This window comes from Empidonax traillii, unplaced genomic scaffold, assembly GCF_003031625.1.
Source record: "Empidonax traillii isolate 1590-97213 ecotype Southwest subspecies unplaced genomic scaffold, ASM303162v1 scaffold304:size641404, whole genome shotgun sequence".
Taxonomy (NCBI): Eukaryota; Metazoa; Chordata; class Aves; order Passeriformes; family Tyrannidae; genus Empidonax; species Empidonax traillii.
In genome coordinates this window covers 138978-160109 of record NW_020955497.1, presented here as the reverse complement: position 1 = coordinate 160109, position 21132 = coordinate 138978, and the positions used below count along the sequence as shown (strand labels likewise).

The 21132-nt window shown below is 40.4% G+C and overlaps 1 protein-coding gene across 1 annotated transcript in view; it reads left to right on the top strand.

Moving 5' to 3' along the window:
• The window catches only part of CPXM2 (carboxypeptidase X, M14 family member 2), a 73234-nt gene extending 53317 nt beyond the window's left edge, over positions 1-19917 (top strand). Inside the window, exons 6-13 of the mRNA XM_027890961.1 lie at positions 1594-1682; positions 5837-5960; positions 6828-7024; positions 7877-8056; positions 9212-9509; positions 12256-12395; positions 12900-12999; positions 18108-19917. Coding sequence (XP_027746762.1) covers positions 1594-1682; positions 5837-5960; positions 6828-7024; positions 7877-8056; positions 9212-9509; positions 12256-12395; positions 12900-12999; positions 18108-18361 — 1382 coding nt within the window. The 3' untranslated portion in view covers positions 18362-19917. The remainder of the gene's footprint in view (positions 1-1593; positions 1683-5836; positions 5961-6827; positions 7025-7876; positions 8057-9211; positions 9510-12255; positions 12396-12899; positions 13000-18107) is intronic.
• Positions 19918-21132: the final 1215 nt, after the last annotated feature.

The following is a 21132-nucleotide window of genomic DNA, read 5'->3' as shown; positions in this document are numbered from 1 at the left end:
TGATTCTATAGCTAAGGTCCAATTCAAGCCCATTTCCAGGTGGTCATTTTACAGAATTAAGTTCTCACTGGAAAGGACAAAATGTATTGAACAACAACAACACTTTGTTGAGGAAATAGGATGGTTTGGATATTTTTCAGTCATATTTGTAGAACAAGCTTCAACTGAGCTCCCAGCGTTTCTGCTGTAGATTAGGAAATTGGAGACAAGCATGGGAATAAAGCTCAGTAAGTGATTGAGAAAGTGGATAATGTTACTGTGAAGCTTAATGGAACTTGCATACTTCATTCCAGAAATTCCTTAAATAGTTCAAAAGACCCAAACACTTTTGGAATTTTATGGGAATATTTAGTGGTTTTAATGTCAGAAATACGAAGTTTAAAAATGTTAAGTTATAAAGTATTTTGAAGTACTTTCTGTAATTTTCTATAAGTGTTTGTTGCTGCAGGATATTAACTACATATTCTTCCTACTAAGAATTATGCTTTTCCCCCCCAAAAAAAATTGTTTTAAAAATTAAGGATATTGTTTTAAAAAATCATTTTTGTTCTCTGGAGACAATTTCTTTTGGTTGTGTTGCAGTAAGAGAGGATGATATTTAGACTTTCGTATTTCACTTTTTTTCCCAATAGTTTTAAACCAATGAAGATGATTTTGTGTGAAGGGAAACAATTTTTCATAAAAGCTTGACAGCCACTGGCTTGACAAACGATTACTCAAAATTCCAGACATCCCAGATATGGCAAATTCAGGAATGTGTTTAATGTTTTCCAAATAGACTTGTTTGTCTCTGAAAATAAATCATAATAGATTAGATTAGGAGCACATCTATCAGGAAATTTAAAGCTGAGCCTGAACAGTCTTGGACTGTTTGTTTTTTTTTTTTTTCCAGGTGAATGACCCGGAATGTCAAGGAGACAAAGGACTTTGTTCTTTCTAAATATTCTCCTTTGACATTTCGAAACACACAAACTATAAATAATATCCATAAATAAATGAGTACACTAATTTTTAAGTAACAAAGTCCTCTGACTTCCACAAAAGCTGTTTGGGAGGATAATCAGGAATGTTTAATATGCATAGTGGATCCTTTCTGTATTTTTCAAGCAGCACAAAGACTCTGAAAATACTCATCAAGAAAATGAATAGATAATTCCTTGCAATAGTAAATTAATCAAGTGGACACAAAACATTTACTGTGGCTTTTTCCTCTAATTTAATTTTTCTTCCACTCTTTTATCTTGCATCTGACTCATCATTTTCCAGTGTCTTTTCCCCTCCTCTGCAGCTCCAGGCTGCCCTTCTGCTTTTCTGTTCAAGTTTAGGTTTTTTGTGCAGAGTAGCTGCCTGGAAATCTGATGCCTCCTGGCTTCTGTTTGTATCTATCGATTTGTAATTTGATTTGATGAGTTGATTTGTTCAGGAATTAGAAATATTTTAAATTAGTTGTCTCAGTTTTGCTTTTGAAAACTTGCTCCAAGTACATATGGGACAGTAGAATTCGGATTTCCTCTTTCTTTCATGCATTATGGTATTAAAAGATCAATATTTGAAATTCAAAAGCAGTGAAAATTCTATTATTTCTTTTCTCAGACCCAAATAATTATTACCACAGAAGAAATGAAATGACAACCACGGACAATCTGGACTTTAAGCATCACAACTACAAGGAAATGAGGCAGGTAGGCAAGGAGGCTGGTGGATGGAGGGTGGAGGGGGCAGGCTTTTCAGCTCTTCTGGAGTCTGGATTCCACCTCTTTAAAGTATTATTAAACAGTGTCTGCGATATCTTTCTAAAATATTCTTTTCATGTTTTAATCTATTAAAATCCCAAGGCCTTAATTTGTACATAAACTAACTTCAATCAGGTGACTACATGACAGAGGGAGCATCTATCTACTCATAATGTGACATCATTTTTCTTCCATTTATATTTGAGTGGGGAATGACACAGGGTTTTCTCCCTTCAGATTTGACCCTGATTTAGCCATCAGTGTTCTCATATATTTCACTGGTCTTGGATAATCAGAATAAACTGTAGAGTACAATTCCATATTCACAGCTGTGAAAATCAGCAGAAACTCACCGAAAGCACTAGGAAAAAAAATTCCTGTTAGTATAATTTTAAATTTACCAGCCTTTTTAATCTATTCCTTTAGCTTCAAACAGCCAGCCTTGGTCTTGTTTTTGTTACTGTCTTTAATCTTCCTTCGTATCACCACAGACACAAGTGTGGGTTGTCCTGGAGAAATATTTCTGCCCTCTTTGTCTTCAAATATAAAGATAATATGTTTGGACTTGATGTGTGTGAATCACTTGCTGTGTGCTGAATTTTCAGTGTATTTATACTGCATGAATCACCACTCGTTTTTATTGAGCAATTGTGTACTGAGTCACACATTTATTTTGGTAGGGATTTCATGGCCTGTATTTCTGAGCACAGGGATTAGACAAGTAGAAACTCAATTGGCATAATTACTGTCAAGAACAGTAAAATAAAGTGTGTTTTAGGTTTTCATTGCAGGTTGATCAGGTTAGAAACATCATGGGGGAAAAAACCTACAGCTTTAAACCGAATGTTTTTAGTCTTTTCATACAGGTAGAAAATTTGGGACTGTGGCTGAGACCTGGTCAGTTGTCTTTTATGCTCTCACAATTTCTCTTTTCCTCTGTGTCAAAATACTTAATTTATTTAGAGCTCATTAGATTCTGATTGGGTTCTGCTGCTGGTAGGCAGAAGATTGTGGGTTACATTGCAATAAGTCTTATATCCCCAAAACTATTCTTAGAACTTTGGGGCAAAATGGAACAATAACAGTCAGAGTCAAGTTAAAAAAAAACCAAACAAAAATCCCCCTGTAACCTATAAATTAATGTCACTTTTTGTAGCTTCTTCACTACCAACCATCTTAGAAAAATTCTGGTCTTTGAAGATATTTATTATAAATACTGAAGGAGGAGGAGAGGTTATTCCCTGGGCCATGTTTTGGAGACAATACCTTTGTCAAGTGATGCAATATGTGAAGTATTTGTGAGAGGGAGGGATTTTCCCAGTGCCAGATTATTTTAATAGAACTCTCTGGTTAGGAAGTTGCTTTTCGTGGTCAGCTGTTTATGGGCTTGGTGAGATGATAATGAGGAATATTGAAGAGCACTGATGTTACCCATTGAACAGGTTGATCTGAGGGTGAAACAACCAAATGTGGAAGGTCAGAGCAGGCCAGCTCAGCATTCTGGGTTGGATGGAATGCCAGGCTGATGGCCTGTATGTGCTGCTGTCCAAGCTCAAGGAGGAGGTGGTTTCCAGAGAGCCTGGTATTGTTAGTTGAACAGTTGGACTCCATCATCTGAAGGGTCTTTCCCAACCTCAACAACTCTGTGATCTCCACAGAGGATAAAGAGGAGTCCTAACCTGAAAGACATGGACTGAGAGTCCTTTTGCCTCCTGTAAGCGTAGATGGCACTTAGACCTACATTTAATACACCTTTTCTGCATCAGACCTTCAGAAACCAGTTTTGTGAGGCTTCTTCAAAGGCTGCCTGAAGTATTTCTCAGGTCACTAATAAGGTAAATGATTGGTAGTGACAAACACAAGCTGTCAATAAGAGCTGTTAGTGAATGTAACTGGGGAAGTGCTTTACAGTCCTGCTGCTTGTTAATAAAGCCTTAAGTGACTGTTATCACCAGTTGTCTTTGGCAGTTTGTGCAAACACAAACACAGTGACATTTCAGGTGCCATTCAGAGGAAATGGGTATGAGAAGATCAAATATGAAATATGTTCACTTTCAGTATGGTATTTACAGAAACAGTTAACTGCATTACAGTGTCCCCCACTGTTGCCAAAAGAGTCTCAGTGAAGTCTACTACAGGGGTTCTAATTCAGGAAAAGTTCTTTGACTCAGAAAATAATCATATGCTTGCAATTAAAGAAGTTATGGGGGTGTTACTGAGGCCAATACAAATATTTCCACTGAATGTAATGTACTTTGAAGTTGGTTCTAGGCATTTTTGTCGCTATTAATGAGCATTTACGTACTTTGAGCCACTTTGCTAAATTGATGTTCTTGGTATCCTGTGAGCACTGCAGGATAACGTGCCAGGCACGTTAGCAAAGAACTCTGTGGAAGTTTCAGAGGCAGAAGTTTCCCCACTTGGTTTCAGAGACAGCTCTGAGAGGACAGGCTTCCCTGTTTCTATGGAAGGAGTTTGGAATCAGGTGGGGGTCAGTCCCTTCTCCCACCTAACAAGGGAGAGGACAAGAGGAAGCAACCCCAGGTTGTGCCAGGGGAGATTTAGACCAGATAATAAGGAAAATTTCTTCACAGAAAGGGTGGTCAAGCCCTAGCACAGCTGCCCAGGGCAGTGGAGTCATCACCATCCCTGGAGAGATGTAAAAGCTGTGTAGATGTGGCACCTGGGGACATTGAGTCAGTGGTGGCCTTGGCAGTGCTGGTGGAATGGTTGGATTTGATGACGTTAGAGGTCTTTTTTAACCAAAATGATTCTATGTTTCTATACCTATTGACAAAATTTTTGGTTCATTATGACCAGGAAGATTTAAGGCAGTGTGTCTCAAAGAGTTAGCAATTGAGTCATTTAAACAAAATGCTACCAGATGTAAACCAGTGTTCTCCGGCCTCACCTGTGTCTTTCAGCTGCAACAATAAATGCCACACACACTTACCCATGCCCAGAAAGTTAAGAAGGGTTCTGTGGGAATATCTGAGTACTCATAATACCAGCATGCTGCTGATGATGACAGTGCTGAAAATAAGTAGATATGAAACAAGACATTAATACACCAAAAGAGCACAACTGACTGCATTTTTCAGACAAGTGATGAGTTTAAACTTGCCACAAGAATTGTTTCTCCCATCTATAAAACCAATGAGTGAGATGAACAAATGTACAGAAATAGCATCTTTTCAGTCTCCTTGCAAAATGTTTATAAATAGAAGTGAAGCTTTTTATTTGAGAGGAATTTTAATGATGTTCTTCCCAATGTGAGTTGTGTTTCCACTTAGATTTGCTAAATGGTGGCATGGGAATTGGACATATCTAATTATTACATTTTTTAAATCATCAGCCTTGTGATCACCCAGTGTTGTTTCTAAATCAACAATGTGTGAGCAAGCAGTTTTGTTATGCCACAATATTTCCTCAGTAATGTATGCAACGCTTGTTTATGAAATGATTGTCTAATTAACAGTCCCCAGGGTTCCAGTCTACAGTAAAGTACTGTTTTCTTTCTTTAATTCCTTCCAAAGGAAAAAAGATCAAGGCAGATAAATTCTCGTTGATTAAAGCCTTTTGCAATAACCTAATGTTAGTACAGAAATTTTCAGTCTTGTTTGCACATTTTAACATTCACCTGAAATACCACGGTAAAATGTTTGTGGGACAATTTAGGCTCAAGATATGCTGATCTGGATGATATCTGTGGAACTCAATTGGTTTAAACAGAAATATATGCTTAATTCTAAGCATTTCAGTATTACATTATTATTATTATTTGATTATATTTTAACCATGTCGTGCAATATCTGTAGAAATGGTGAATTGAATAGATTTTGATGGGCAGAATGTCTTTATTGACAACATTTCTGTTGTTACTTCCTCTCCATTGCATAATGTTTTAAAAATGTGATAGCAGAGCTGGCAATTCATGAACTGAACTTAAAGCTTTTACAGCTAAGAAATAATCAGAGAAGAAAATTAAGAGTTTTGCCATATCCAGTTTGAAAAGGAGTAATTCATAGTGGATCTATTTTGATGCTGCATTGTCTAACTAAATGTCTTTTTGTGTTTTTTTTTTTTTTTTTCCTTGTTGGCAGTTGATGAAAACTGTGAATAAAATGTGCCCAAATATCACAAGAATCTACAATATTGGAAAAAGCAACCAAGGACTGAAGCTCTACGCTGTCGAGATTTCTGACAACCCAGGAGAGCACGAAGTTGGTTAGGATTTAGTCTAAATCTGTTGAAGGGTGATGGGCTTTTTTTTTTTTTTTTTTTCCCCCTCATCTTTTCCTGTATCTGCTGTAGTTTTCACTGATGGAATTATATTCGTGGCAGCAAAGATTTCAAATGTATGTGGGAGGAACTTAAGCGCTGTATTTCTAAATTGGGAAGAGGAGGGTGAGCACAAACAGAAGACATTTTGAACATGGGACCGAATTCCTTAATGATAATTCTTTACAATAGTAAAATAAAAGTGAATTTTAGTACTGGAGAACGGGTTTTAGTTGTGGGGATTTATGTAGCTTTGGAAAAAATTTACCTTTTTTACCTGGGGTGAATGCACATTATTCCTAATCATCCCTGAAGCATTTTGTTGTTGAGTACAAGGATTGTGGCACTCAGGATAACCTTGAAATATGTATGTGGAACCTGTTTTAGAGAAGGAAAAGACCCTGTGAAGTCAGAAATCAATTATGTGCAGTTACTGACTTCTCTTTTAAGCGCCTTATCATCTGTCTGAGAGAACTACTAGCAATGTATTTTTCATGTTATTTTTAGACTATCAGAACTGCTAAAATCTACCTCTAACATGCTGAAATTGTGAGTATAATTAAAAATGTTTAACCAAGAATGGATTTTGAAGGTTTTACACAGTGGCTTTAGGTATCACTGGGACATAAACCTGTTCTTCTAAAATAGCAGCAGCAAGTAATTTGTTTCTCTAAAGTTTCTGCGTCATTTTGTGCAGTTAAGGCATTTCTCCAATGTTCCTTGGCTGAAATGTTGCTGATTGACACCAATAACTTTTAACAGATATTTGGTTTGCTGCTCTGACCACAGTTCTGCTCCATGTGCTTCCAACAGGGGAACCAGAGTTTCACTACATCGCAGGAGCTCACGGGAACGAAGTGCTGGGACGTGAGCTGATCCTCTTGCTGATGCAGTTTATGTGCCAGGAATACCTGGCTGGGAACCCACGGATTGTGCACCTCATTGAGGACACAAGAATCCACCTCCTGCCCTCGGTCAACCCAGACGGATATGACAAGGCATATAAAGCGGTAATGGGATTGTCAGCACTTCAGGGAATTCTTTTATTTGTAGTAGATGAATAAAACACGCCTCTCTTGTCATTATTTTCTTCTGAAGTTCGTATTTCACAATTTAAAAAAAATCAAACAATAAACGCGTGAAGATAAAATTAAACCACTGAAACATCTTACTGAGGGAAAAAAAAAAGAAACAGTTTTTTATATGACATTGGCTAACAGGAAAATATATATGGAAAGAAGGGTTACAAACACTGCCAGAACAAACCATACTGAGGTGTACAGATCAACGGGAACACCATTATGGAAAGTGGAAAATTCAGGCAGTCTGTTTCTCCTGAGAAACCGAGCTAAGCACGTGAATATTTGCACTCCTCCTCAGCTGAAATTTAATAGTGCACCTTTGAGGAGAGCACGTTGTGTAGGGCATCGTAATAATTCTGTCTGGAAGAAGACAGACACCAGGAGGAAAAATTGTAGGGGCTGGTCAAATGCACTGGAAAATCTTTCAGGGAAGTCTGCAGAAGACTGGAACAGAAAAGTCACAGTCACAGTCATGGAAGGGAAAGTGGGCTCTCTCCTTTTGCAGAATATATTTTGGCTAACCTCAAGTAATTTTTCATGGGTTTTGCTTCACATCATTCAAGTTTTTGTACAAAATTAAAAAAAAAAAAAGAAAAAAAGGCCAGTTATTTTTTTCAGTAATTAAATGGTTAGTCCTTTATTTCTTCGCATAGAATTACCTCTGGCACATTCCCAAACACTTTCCTGAGCGCTCACAGGTTGTTGTATTCTGAATGAACACTTACCTTTTTTTTTTCTTCCCTTTTTTTTTTTTTTCCCCCTTTTATTTTTCAATCTAAGGGTTCAGAATTAGGGGGCTGGTCTTTAGGACGATGGACTCAGGACGGCATTGACATCAACAACAATTTCCCTGACTTAAACTCTTTGCTCTGGGAGTCAGAAGATCAGAAGAAGAGTAAAAGAAAAGTTCCAAACCATCACATCCCCATCCCTGACTGGTACCTGTCCGAAAACGCCACTGTGAGTAATGCCAGAGAGAGGGGAACACCAAGGCTGGGATGTGCTGAGAGAGATTTGCATTTCTCAAGGGATGAGAAATTTGAGGCTGAAGTTCCCCAGCTGATCTAATCTTCCTGTCTAGATTTCCCTGTTATTCAGTGGAAATAAAAATGCACAAAAAAAGGACCATTCACCCCTGCCATTTTAGAGGCAGATCTTGAGGAAGGATCTGCCCTTGGCTGTTATGAGAACCTGGAGGACTCAATACCCAATTTTTAGGCAGCAACAGGTAGACAGGGAAAAGCTCACCCTGGAGCTCAGCCATGTGAATCAGGCTTCTCCCTAGTTTTTTGTAAACTCAGTGTCCTTATAGATTTCTTCTGGGGTTTTCTTATTTGTTCTTATTTGAAACATATTCTTACCTTAAATGACACAACAACAGCTCAGGCATATACAGAACCAATGCAGTGGCTTATGCTAAAGCCCTTTATTGGATTCTAGTGCCAAAAATCTAACTTATTTTTGCCTGACCTTTTAAATATAATGGCAACTATTAATAGTGGCTGAGGGGAAGGCAATTAACTGTGGCAGCTCTTTGGTGCTTCAGAATTACAGAATCACCGAATAATAAGGGTTGGAAGGGACCTCTACTCCCACCCCCCTGCCAAGGCAGGGTCACCCAGAGCAGGTGACACAGGAGCACATCCAGGTGGGTTTGGAATGTTTTCAGAGGGGGAAACTCCGTGCCCTCTCTGGGCAGTCTCTTCCAGTGCTCTGCCAAGTTCCATGAAAAGAAGTTTTTCCTCATGTCAAGGTGGAACTTGTTGTGTTTTAGTTTGTGGGCATTATGTTTAAAATCCCTGGTTTGGGAAACTCATTTCAGCCCATGGCAGGGGTAGCAGTGTCACCACATGACATCTCTATCAGTTCCTGCTCCTGGCCTCACTCCACATAGATGTTCCTCAGAAATTAATAACTAGAAGGTTTTGTTAGTTCTCCCGGATTGTCTGTGACCTCCCAGGCGCGGCTGACAATTTAAAGAAGCCCTTCTCCTCGGCCACATCTCTCCTTGCTGGCTGCTCAAGCTCATAAGCTCCCAGCAGGGTTCCTGCCCCTCGAAACCAGACCCTCAGATTCCGCGGGCCGAGCCAAACCCGCCGCTCCTTTTCCTCCCAGGTGGCGGTGGAGACGCGGGCAATCATAGCGTGGATGGAGAAAATCCCTTTCGTGCTGGGTGGCAACCTGCAGGGAGGGGAGCTGGTGGTGGCCTATCCCTACGACATGGTGAGGTCCATGTGGAAAACCCAGGATTACACCCCCACCCCAGACGACCACGTCTTCCGCTGGCTGGCCTATTCCTACGCCTCCACCCACCGCCTGATGACGGATGCGAGAAGGAGGGCGTGCCACACAGAGGATTTCCAGAAGGAGGATGGCACTGTTAACGGAGCCTCCTGGCACACCGTGGCTGGCAGTAAGTGTTGGTAGGAACTCCAGTTTAGATGTGGCGGGGGGGAGCCTGTCAACCTTTGCCATCTCATAAGGTGACAACAGAAAACCGCTGCTGAACATCAGAGCACATGTCAGAGCTGAAGCAGTGACTCCAGGGAGAGATTCCAGTGGCCCTCAGATAAGCAGACCCTGATTTCAGCCTCCTGCTCACTGAACGCAGTCACAAAATCAGCCCCCCATCACATTCACTTTGAGTTGTAATAACATGCCAAGAAAAAAAGCTGCAGTTTGCTTGCTACCATCCTATTTTTAAAAGACCTGGAAATCCTTGCATTTAAACTTTTCATGGGCTCCACAGACATTTCTGCCGCCAGGATAAAATCCAGGCTGCATCAATCACCCTACACCCAAGCCTGTCACCCTGTTAAGGAGCACGAGAGGGAAGCTGCGTCCTGTGGTGCAGCCAAAACATGGATTTCCAGGAAAGCCCAATTAGAAGCACATTTTTAACAGCATTAGGCACAGTTATCTCTATGGGTGTACACTTGGAGCAGACTCAGAATCCGACACTCTTGCTGATTCACCACGGTTCTGCTCGAAATCTTTGTGTTTTTACAAGCAAATCAGTCAAACAACATATTCTCTGAAATTAAGAAACGAGCCTGGCTGCTGCCATCACTTGATGACAACAGGAGCAACGGCAGCAGTAATGGCAAACAGCTGCAGGAAAGTGTCTGTGCCGCCCACGTTTTACTGGAACTGGCTCGTGTTTGGAACTTGCAGGTACTTTCACTGCACAAACATTTCTACATTTTGGAGACAGCTTCTGTGGCTTTTACATTGGCCCATGTGAAGTTAGTCCTGGCCTGCCTTTAAAGGCTGCAGTCAAGAATTAACTTCTCAAGTATTTTTTCAGGAGGTTAAAAAGTGTTGGGTGAAATTGGGAAGGGGGTGATTGAACTCTTAGATCTCAAGGCCAATGCTTGACAATACATTTCTGTGTGTTTCTGCAAATTCTAAAGCGTACTCTGAAAACTAACTTGACCACTTAACTATCTAATTTATGAACTTAATTTTCCTAAGTGCTATAAGAAACATGATTATGAATCGATCCAGAAAAGATGACACACTGGCCATGTCACTAACAGTTGTCATACTAATCTGCTTTAAGTAATGATGGACCACATAGATGCTGAATATTATCCTGATTTCTTAGGACCAATTGCATATTGGACTGGCTTCATCTGATTTGTTTTATTTCTTGATAATGTTTTCATTATAATTTAAACCCTGCTCTGTTCCATTATAGTAAGACTTCCAGGATATTCTTTGAGTCAAACTCGAGAATATTGCTTTCACTTGCAGTTTTTACACCCTGGACTCCAGAGTAAACCTCAAAAGATGTGGTTTCCATTTGAGCTCAGTCTCCAAGCTGCAGGATGGTTTTAGACTTCTTGTGTCTCCTTAGAGAAGAGCAAGAAAGTGATTTGTATTGCAGATACATACATATGCATATATAGATATGTATTTTGCAGCTATCAGTTAACCAACCACCTTGCATTGCAAAGGGTTGTCCAAATATGATTCCAGATTTCTCCCACATTCTTCCACTCTGTCATTCCATGACTATGCAGATATAGCTGTATAGCTCACTCCACTTTTTAGAATTTATTTATTTATTTACCTTTTAGATCAACATGTAATACCTTATTGTCCTCACCCCTGCTTGTTTCATCCCTGCCCTGGAGGTGACACCCCAATAAACTGCTTGAAGAACCTCTCCCACCTGCCCTTCGGTGTGGGTGGCATCTTGTACCACACCTTGAAGCTGTCCATTCCTTCTCTCCTCATCCATCTTCCTGGCCTTGCACTGACCATGCACAGAAACTTTTCACTGCTCATCCCATGGGAGAACTTATAAGGAATTTTTCTAATTTCTTTCCAGGACCAGAGAATCCCTAGGGAAGCATGTGCAGCACAGATATCCAACACCTCCTCCTGCCTTTAAAACCCAGCCATGTTATTTCCTGCACATTTTTTGGACTGCAATGAGTGCAAGTCCTTCAGCAATTTTACATATAAAGTTTCTGCACTGGCTGAAGTGCACAAGGACAAAGAACAGATTGATTTTAGTTTTATTTCCAGTGTTTTCAAGGCTGGATTTGCATGTTCAGACACTATGAAAGAGTTGCTCTTGGCAAAGTTAAGCCATTTTTCTTAAATACATGTATTAAAACTGAGCAATTACTGTGTATTGCTAAACATTTCACAGCAGATTAGTCAGGATGGGATACAGTATGTGAGGAGAAAATAATTGTGGCTGTTTCTCAAATAGAGGGGAAGCACATTTATGCAGAGTAGCATATGCCACTCGCTGATGTTTAGGTTTTCCCCATCAACAGCAGTGAAAAGCTGAACATCTGTATTATATAATCCTCCTGCTCTGCTTCCAGAAGGCACTGAGGGCTCATTAAATACTCGACTTCTGCTCTGTGGTAATTGGACAGGACCAGGGGTTTTGTTTTAACTCTTTTCAGTCAGAAGCACTTCTGGTGACTGCAACTCCAGCTAACCTGTTTCGCTGTTTTGGCCACGCTGTGGCATTTCTAAAACTCCTTTGCCCTGCCAGACCTGCAGACTGAGAGCCATCTGGATAAACACCCAGTTTGTGTTTGAAGAGGTCACATTAACATGGATAAAGAAGATCAGATCTGATCAGCAGATTAAAAAGGATATGAAATTGTTTCCTTTTTGCCCCCTGTTGACAGGCATAAATGACTTCAGTTACCTGCACACGAACTGCTTTGAGCTCTCCATCTATGTTGGCTGTGACAAATATCCACACGAGAGCGAGCTGCCCGAAGAATGGGAGAACAACCGCGAGTCCCTGATTGTTTTCATGGAGCAGGTATTCCCACAGAAGTGCAAGTTCTAGATGACTTGGTGACTCCTTTCAGTTTGAGAGAGAGTTTAAGGTTTCTGATGGTTTTTCTTGCATGGCTAATTACGTGGTTATTGGTATTTATGGTAGAAATCTTCCCTGCAAATAATACTGACGTATCACTTCAGGCAGGCTGGTTTGACTTGAGAGAATTAAATAATGAAGCTTCTCAAAATTTGATTCTAACTTGCTAGAAAAAGGTCCTTGGTTCTGTTGCTTTATCTGTTTTTTTTCTCTATATCTTGAATTTGATGCCTCAGGAATCCTAATAGAATTCGTAAGCTGATTCACAGGTTAATGCCTGGAGGACTGATATGGGTTTAATAGTGACATTTCACAATTTTGTGAGCCATAAACTAGGAATATAATACAAATAATTCACATATTGAATTAATAATTAGTTTTAAATTCCAAGTATTACAACTGTTCATTGCTGTGCAGTATTTACTTGACTTTTTATTCTCCCCATAGGTCCATCGTGGCATCAAAGGCATAGTAAAAGATGTGCATGGAAAGGGAATCCCAAATGCTGTTATCTCAGTAGAAGGTGTCAACCATGACATTCGCACAGGTAAAAGGAAAAAAAAAAGCAAAACCGTGAGTGCTAAAGGGCAGATTTATGGTTTAAAAGCAAAATGCAGAATTTTGTGGAAGTTTTGAATCCTTCTCAGAGAAAAGCCAGCAGGTAGGATATGGTCCAAGGAGAATGGTGCAGAAGGATTGGCACATGAGGAGGGAGTCACTTCTTTCTATGTTGCAGCTGTGTAAAGAACAATACTTTGGCTTTCCTCTCCACTCTTCTTCTTCTTTCCACCTCTAACAAAGTATTGGGCAGATAGGCTTTTATGTGCCCCAGATCAAAAGCCTGATTAAGACCGTGTCTAAAGAACACTTACTGTCACTTTCCTTATGTAAATGTAGTGCAAATCTAACCCAGAATAATTGTAACACTGAAAAACAAGGGTGCAGGTAATGCCATGCTGGGTGAAGAGCATTTCTCTGGCTGTTAACAGTTACAGGGCTGTGAATCATAGAATCACACATTTATTGAGATTGGAAAAGACCTCTGAGGTCACTGAGTCCAACCATTAATCCAGCACTGCCATGTTACCACTAAACCACGTCCCTAATACCACATCCACATATTTTTTTTTAAACACTAACTTTATGGGGCTTTATGTCTTTACTGGTGTTCTGGGTCCTTTATTTGATGCCACTGTCATGAGCTTTGTCACTGAGACACAGTATGGCACATGGACACACAAACTGATTTCAGGCTGTGGAATCTCATAGAGCTTTTGACTTCCAAATCCTTAATGTTTGCTGCAGTAGATGATCCGAGCCAATAATGAATCTTGGAATGTCTAACTTAGTTTATGATTAATTTCAGTGCTACCATGTCTCCCATTGTAAAAGAAAACCTTGAATGACAGATATTTAATTAGGCAATAATGATTCTGCCTTAAACATTTCAAAAATGGGACCACTGGGAAATGATAGTGGGAATTACAGTAATCAGCTGTTTTTTCTTGTCTTGGAAGCCTTGGCAGTCTTGAAAGTCTGCCCTGAAGTGTGGGCTGCATTACTCTGTTAACAGAATTAATGTATTGCTCTGGTTGAGGCTGAGTTAATGCAGTGTGTGATTAATCTCCTGCTCTCTGTACACTGGATTGCCATGTGAAACAGAAGTCAGCAGATTAAAGACAGTAAAAGTTCTACAGGAAAGAGACTCATTGACAAGTCCAATAAATGTGCAAGATCCAAAAAGCCACCTTGTAACACTCAAGGGAATGATGCAGCTATTTGTATCTCATCTTACTGCTGAGCTTCTATGGCTCGAAGCCATCTGCACTTGTTGGTAAAAATAAAAGTGTTTATTTAATTCTTTCTAATTTTTCATTTTAATGAGACATTTAAGTTCACACTTCGTAAATGGGAACATAAAAGTTCTCTCCTATTTTCTGTTATACAGATAACAATACACGTCTCATTAGTCTCTGAAACCAGAGGATTTATGTTAGAGCCCAAAAGCTAAAATGACACGTATAACTCCAGATAAAGAAGGCAAATTGTCAGCAGTCTTCTTTCATTTATACCTTTTAAAATGAAAAATGTTTCCATTTAAACCTCTGAGTTGCCTTGATGTAAAAATAGGCCAAGCAGGGGAAGAATTATGGCCACTATCTCTATTCATATAAGTTTTGTTTCAAGTGAGCTCAGCTCTCAGGTATCTGCTGTTTCATTGATACATTAATATGATGGACTACTCTGTAGAGCCAGATAAAAGTTGTCTGTAAAAGCCTTATAACAACATCTACATGTTTGAGAAAATTTCGTTGCTTCTTCCTGTGGACAAAAAAAAAAAAAAAAAAAAAGTGCATGGAAAGCACATTGTTTTTAATTTCTCTTGAACATGCAATATATCTTATGGAAAGAGAGGGATGCTGACATTCAGCTAACACTATTAATAGGCTAATTGAAGCCATTGATCCTGAGAGTAAGAGCTTTGTGGGAAATTATTCCATTTTCTCCTGATGCAGATGTAGCTATTGATAAAGTCTGAGTGATTACACGTTGTTACAGTTAGATGTGGACTGTGGTCTATAAGATAACCTTTGGAAAGAGTTCATCAGCTGGATGAGCAAATGCATCTGTTTTCCCCATGGTGCAAAGGCACTTTTGGGGTTGCTTCCTGTAATTGCACATTTTGGAAATGTCAAAGTATATATAGATGAAGAAACGTGTTCCTGGTGAAATGTTTCTGAATCACAGGCAGAGTTCAAAGACCAGTACATGTTTCTGTGTGATTTGTACTAAAGCATAATTAACTTAACTTCACACAACATTTAGAGAAATTTTTTATCAATATTTTGGTAATATTCCTATGATTTTATTATGATTTATAGTTTTAGTATAAAAATCACTTTTGCACTTTTACCATAAAGTAAGGACTAAATAAGTCCTGTAAGGCTCCAAGTATTTCTCTTAATTGATGTATTTATGGAGTGATCTGGCACATTTATTTTATAGTAGTACTATCTTTGCCTTAATGCATTGTTATTTTTTCTAAGCAGACATGGCAATCCTTTTCCAGACCCAGGAGGTGGATGTGGATGTAGTCTGCCTCCAGCCTGCTCCCACTGGAACTTATTATTTCAGCAAACCTATTATTTACTAAATTTATCTGGATTTTTAATTGTGTTCCTTTTGCCATCTGTTCTGAAATTTTTTTACCTACTGAATTTAATCTGATTTTCAAAAAAACCCCAACCTTTTAGCCTGGTATTAAATTCTGGGCACTGGCAGCTGACAGAAATACTTGTGTCTCCTGGCTTGTAAATGGAAAGGAGGTAAAGTGCATCCTGCTAACGGCTTAATATCCAGCTTTGTGATGAATTCCCGGTGCTGTGTGGATGTGTAGGTTTATTTCTGGCCTCGTGTGGGGTGGTGATGAACCGACTTGTTAAATGTGTCAGAGGAATGTGGGTCAGTTTGGCACTCCCGGGGCTAGAGCAGGGCTTTGAGCAGGGCTTTGAGCAGGGATGTGTTCCCAGCCACTCCCAGGGTGATCCTAGCCTTTTCCCTGCCCTGCAGCAATGCCAGAGCTTTTACAGCTGGAAACGAGCCCTTGGGGATAAATACAAGGAACTTGGGCAGATTCATGTTTTGTCCTTTTGTTAAGTCTCCGATGGACCCAATGGTAAGGGAGGACTTAACAAAGAGCTTCTCTTGGATCCCTTCCTAAAAATACCTGAATCTTGAGAAAGAGAAAATTTGGACCTTGATCATCAGGCCAAATGTGGTCAAACTGGAGAAAAGAAAAATCTGAGCATGTTGGGATGTAAGAATTAACTTAATGGGATGCAATTCTGGCACACTCAGAGGCTGCAGTTTCAGGGTATAGTCAATATTGCTGTTTTTTTAACACTTGCTGTTTGCAAACATCTTGTTTTATTTTACCAAACCCTAAATTAAAATCCTGTTTCTTTAAAAAGAGGCTGGCTAGTCTGATCTTTTCCCAAATATAACATTTTTATGCAAATCATCTTTATTTTTTGCCACACTCTGCATTGCCAGCAACCCAAGGCCAGTGTTAGTAAGGCTGTCAGTTCTCATCAGTGCTAAAAAACTCCAACCCCTCCTAGTGCAAGAGATGTTCCATTTCTATTTATATACAGAATTGCATGTTTGAATATGTACTTTCACTCACAGTGGGTTTTCCCAGGACAGAGTGCAAAACTGATTTTTGGTATTAGTTTTTGACCTATTTCAGTTCACAACTAAGAATACCCCGCTAGTTAAAATCATATTTAAAAGAAGCCTAAAGTCATCTTTATGTACATATGGGTCCATAAAATGGGTACATCTGAGATCATTTGTGAGGGAAAAAGAAGAAACCAGTAAGTCCTGATTCAGTGAGGTGTTAAAATATTTCTTTGTGCATGAGTAGTTCAGTTGATTACAGGAGTTCTGTTTGCCCATTTACAGGTAAGAAAGTGGTTAAGTACCCTGGTGAATTATACTTTGTAGGGAAATCAGTGCAATAAAACTCGGTGTAAGGTTTTATAGATGGGGATATTTACTTACATCTCCAGGTGAGTTGATATTATGTATTCACATGCTTTGAATACTAAATAAGCACAAAAACCTGTGTCCAGGCAGCCTGGCCAAGGGTCATGGGTGCAGTGTGGTTACTCCACTGGGGCTCCCCTAGATCAATCAGTTACAATTAATTTGGGGAAGGTTTTTTTGTACCCCTTGGGAACCACCAATCCTTGGCCTCAGGACTTTCCACCTGCCAAAAATTTTAAGACAGATTGAAGCCCGTTGGCCCTTTTTCATCATTTGGAAAATGTGACTGAGATGTGTTTTCCTCTAGGGTTGGCAGGACGAGGAGGGGGGGGGGTGTGATGGGGAGCAGCCTCTTTGACACCCTCTTGGTGTAAGGATAGAGGGTTCCTGGTTGTGGTGTCATCTTACCCCTGTACATGAACTTCTGCATCCTCATTTAATGGCCTAAGGTTGCTCCAGGGGCAGTTTAGGTTAGATATTAGGAAAGATTTCTTCATGGAAAGGGTCTTCAAGCACTAGAACAGGCTGCCCAGGGGAGTGGTGGAGTCACCATCCCTGGGAGTGTTCAAAAAACACGGGGTTGTGGCACTTGAGGACAGGGTTCAGTGTTGAACATGGTGGTGGTGCTGGCTTGGTGGTTGAAGGTGATGATCTCAGAGGTCTTTTCCAACTGAGAAAATGGCTTAAAGTTGTGTCAGGAGAGGTTTAGGCTGGATCTCAGGAACAGATTTTTCCCCCAGAGGGTGTTTGGCACTGAACAGGCTCCCCAGGGCAGTGGGCACAGCCCCAAGGCTGCCAGAGCTCCAGGAGGGTTTGGATGATTCTCTGGGGCACAGGGGGTGACTCTGGGGGATGGGCCTGTGCAAGGCCAGGACTTTGACTCGATGATCTTTCTGGGTCCCTTCCAACCCAGGAGATTCTGTGATTCTGCGAAAAAACCCTGTGGATGTGGCGCTTGGGGATGTGTTTCAGTGATAAACATGGTGCTGGCTTGATGGCAGGGCTGATGATCTCAGAGGTTTCTTCCAACCCTAATGAGTCTATAAACAACACCTTCCTCAAGGAGGAAAGACCAAAGTCCTAAAACCCCTCTTCTTTCCCTCCCAGGAGCCGATGGCGATTACTGGCGCCTCCTCAACCCGGGCGAGTACGTGGTGGGCGTGAAGGCCGAGGGCTACACCACGGCCACCAGGACCTGCGAGGTGGGCTACGACATGGGGGCCACCCAGTGCGACTTCACCATCTCCAAAACCAACCTGGCGAGGATCAAGGAGATCATGAGGAAGTTCGGGAAGCAGCCCATCAGCCTGTCGGCGCGCCGGCACCGGCAGCGGGCGCGGCAGTGGCAGCAGCACCGATAGGCGCCAATCCCGGCATCCCTCGGTGCCCACGAGCTCTGCTTCTGCCAGCCTGGCTGTAGTCGTAGTGAGAGTTTCATAGCCCATCTCTTCATGCGTATTTCTCTGCAAGAGGCCTTTCTGTTAGTGGAGCTGGATGGACGGTGGGGGTTCTCGTTCTGGCGGTGAAATCGGGAGCAAAATCCAAGCTCAACCGAAAAAAAAACCAGCCCTGGGTTGAAGGGAGAGGCAGGAAGAATGGAGGGAGATGTTTTGAGTTAACCTGGAGTGAAACGTTTGCCTTGTTGAGTTCTTTGATTGTAATCCTTTATAAATCTGTTTTCTTTAAAAAGAGGAGAAAGAAGGATTTAAAAAAAAAAAAAATGATACTAAGATACTTGTAAAGGAGAAGTGTTATTCTGAATGAAAAATTGAAAAATGTTGTATCTAAAGTATAAAATTGATATATTTTTGCAATTCTAAAGAAGTTTGACACTCCTTATGTTTTATTCTCATACGGGAGGAAAGCTGAGAGGGGACAACTTATGTTTAATGTGGTTAAAACACATGCCATAATTTCATCCCCTTTTCCTGAAAGTCTCTCTTTTGACAAGCACCATAACATTCAGAAAAAAAACCCTGCAGTGAATAACCCACCTTTGCTTTCCTGCTTGGGTTGTTTATATTTCAGGATGTAGTGTAATTCCAGAGTTTAATGCCAGGGGTGTTTTCTTCTCTGGCTTTCTAAGGCTGCATTTTTACTCCAGGAACTAAACCTAATGAAAAGATCATGGGATAAGGACCACTTTGGTGTTGTGGTGCTGCAGCCCCTTCTCTAACATGGGATAAGGACTTGAACAAAGCTTTTCCTGAGGAACAGCCAGTTGTGTCATGTGTATGAGAGGAGAGTCTTAGCCACTGATAGGTGCTTAGTTCATAAATTATTGATTTCTGGCCTGACTTTAAGTGCCTTTTGTGCTCATGCACATCTCATGCCACTGTCTTTTGCGACATACAGGGGATTTTGGGCTCCTCTGCGTGACCTGCTCGTCCTGCTTCTGCAGCTGCTGCCTCTGTGGGGACAGGATTTGTGCTTTTTTCACAGGCTTCTAAGTAACAAAATTGTACAGCAGGATAGGATTGAGGAAAGATGCAGACCTGTATCTAGAGAGAGTGAACTAAATAAACACTGGACAGAGTGTCAGCGGATGAAAATGTAACTTTGCTCTGTTAGCTTCAATGCTATGACCTTAATTATACCAAAAAAAAAAAAAAAAAAGGGTCAGCTGCATGATTTTAGCCAGCTAAAAGTCTGTGGCTAAACAAACATCTTGTAATATGCTTGGTAGAAAGACTGCAGCATACACTTCCAAATACAGTTCTGTTTTAAACATTTTAATTGCTCTTACTGTTTTTGCCTGTTTGATATGACTCTTGGAACAGACATTCCCCAAAGTACCGTTCAAAGCTGAGGAAAAAATAAAGTGCCAGTAGGAAACTTACTGTAAAAGTATCATGTGCCATCTGTATTAAATCTTTTGTTTTTCTTGTCCAGGAATGTTGGAAGCACATAAAAGGCATGAACTCTTGCATAGTAAATAGTCATATTCTTACATTTCTTAGATAATTTCAGCTCATGCTTTTTGTGCAGATACCATTAAATACCAGCATTGTATTTGCCAGCAAGGGCTTAAAGAAAACAGAAGAGTGCAAATGTAATTCTCTGACTTAAATTGTGGAACAGCTCCAAGTCAGCATCATTTAGATTAAGTCATAGAAGTAAACAAATAATCCAATCATTCCAACATTTGCAATTCTGTTTTACTTATTTCACTCTATTTACCAGCCTTGCAACAGTCTATATGCCATATATTTTTGTGTAGCAAATATAACAGCAATTTGTCAAGAAGGGTGTTCTTTTTTGGCAGGTGAGAAAGGATTAATGATATCTTTGTGCAGGTAAAAATGTGAAATAATTTTTGAATACAGAGTAGTGATAGCAGGCAATTTGTTAGCAGTTAAATTTGGCTTGTTTATCGGCATGCACAGATTTTGTTGCCACCACAATAGAACAAGATCCTACACTACATTTTGTGCTATGAACTGATGGAATTTCTGAGGTGGATTCTCTCTGCAGTCCCACAAAGGCTGCCCAGTTGTCTTGCTGGGGGTGGTTAACGTGCACAGAGAAACCAGGAACAAACCAGCCAAATTTAAATCCCTCTGATGATCAAGTTGAAGGTGGAAACCACCCTCTTAGTCCTGACAGGTCTCAGTTCTTTCTACCTGGGGATAACAGTGTTAGAGCTTAACTTCACAAACCTAGAGGTTCCTGTGCTTTGTTCTCAGACAGGAGCTCATCTCAACAAGAAGTTCTTTTTCATTTGGTAGCAAGAAGTGGATTTGATGGGGAATTCCTGGGCATCTCTTCGCTGAAATGAGATGGATTCTGATTGCTGAAGACCTCATGGACATCAGATGCTGAAGATGGTGGCTTTGGTGCTCTTTACTGGCTGTCACTAGTGCCGACACGTGTTTGGGCTCAGTAAAATAGGACTAATGCAGGTGACCTTACTCCATTTTAGTCCAGGCATTACTAAATAAATGGCCTAATAGCTGTCAAGTGTACTTGTCTGTGCAATTATTTTTTGGTTGTCCAGCACCTTTACACGGGAAAACACTCAGGCTCAAAGGAATTTTACCAGGAATTTCAGATGTGTGAATATCTTGTGCTGAGCTGAGATGTTTATGCCTGTCTTGAATATAATAATATTACCAAAATGATGTGTGCCCTA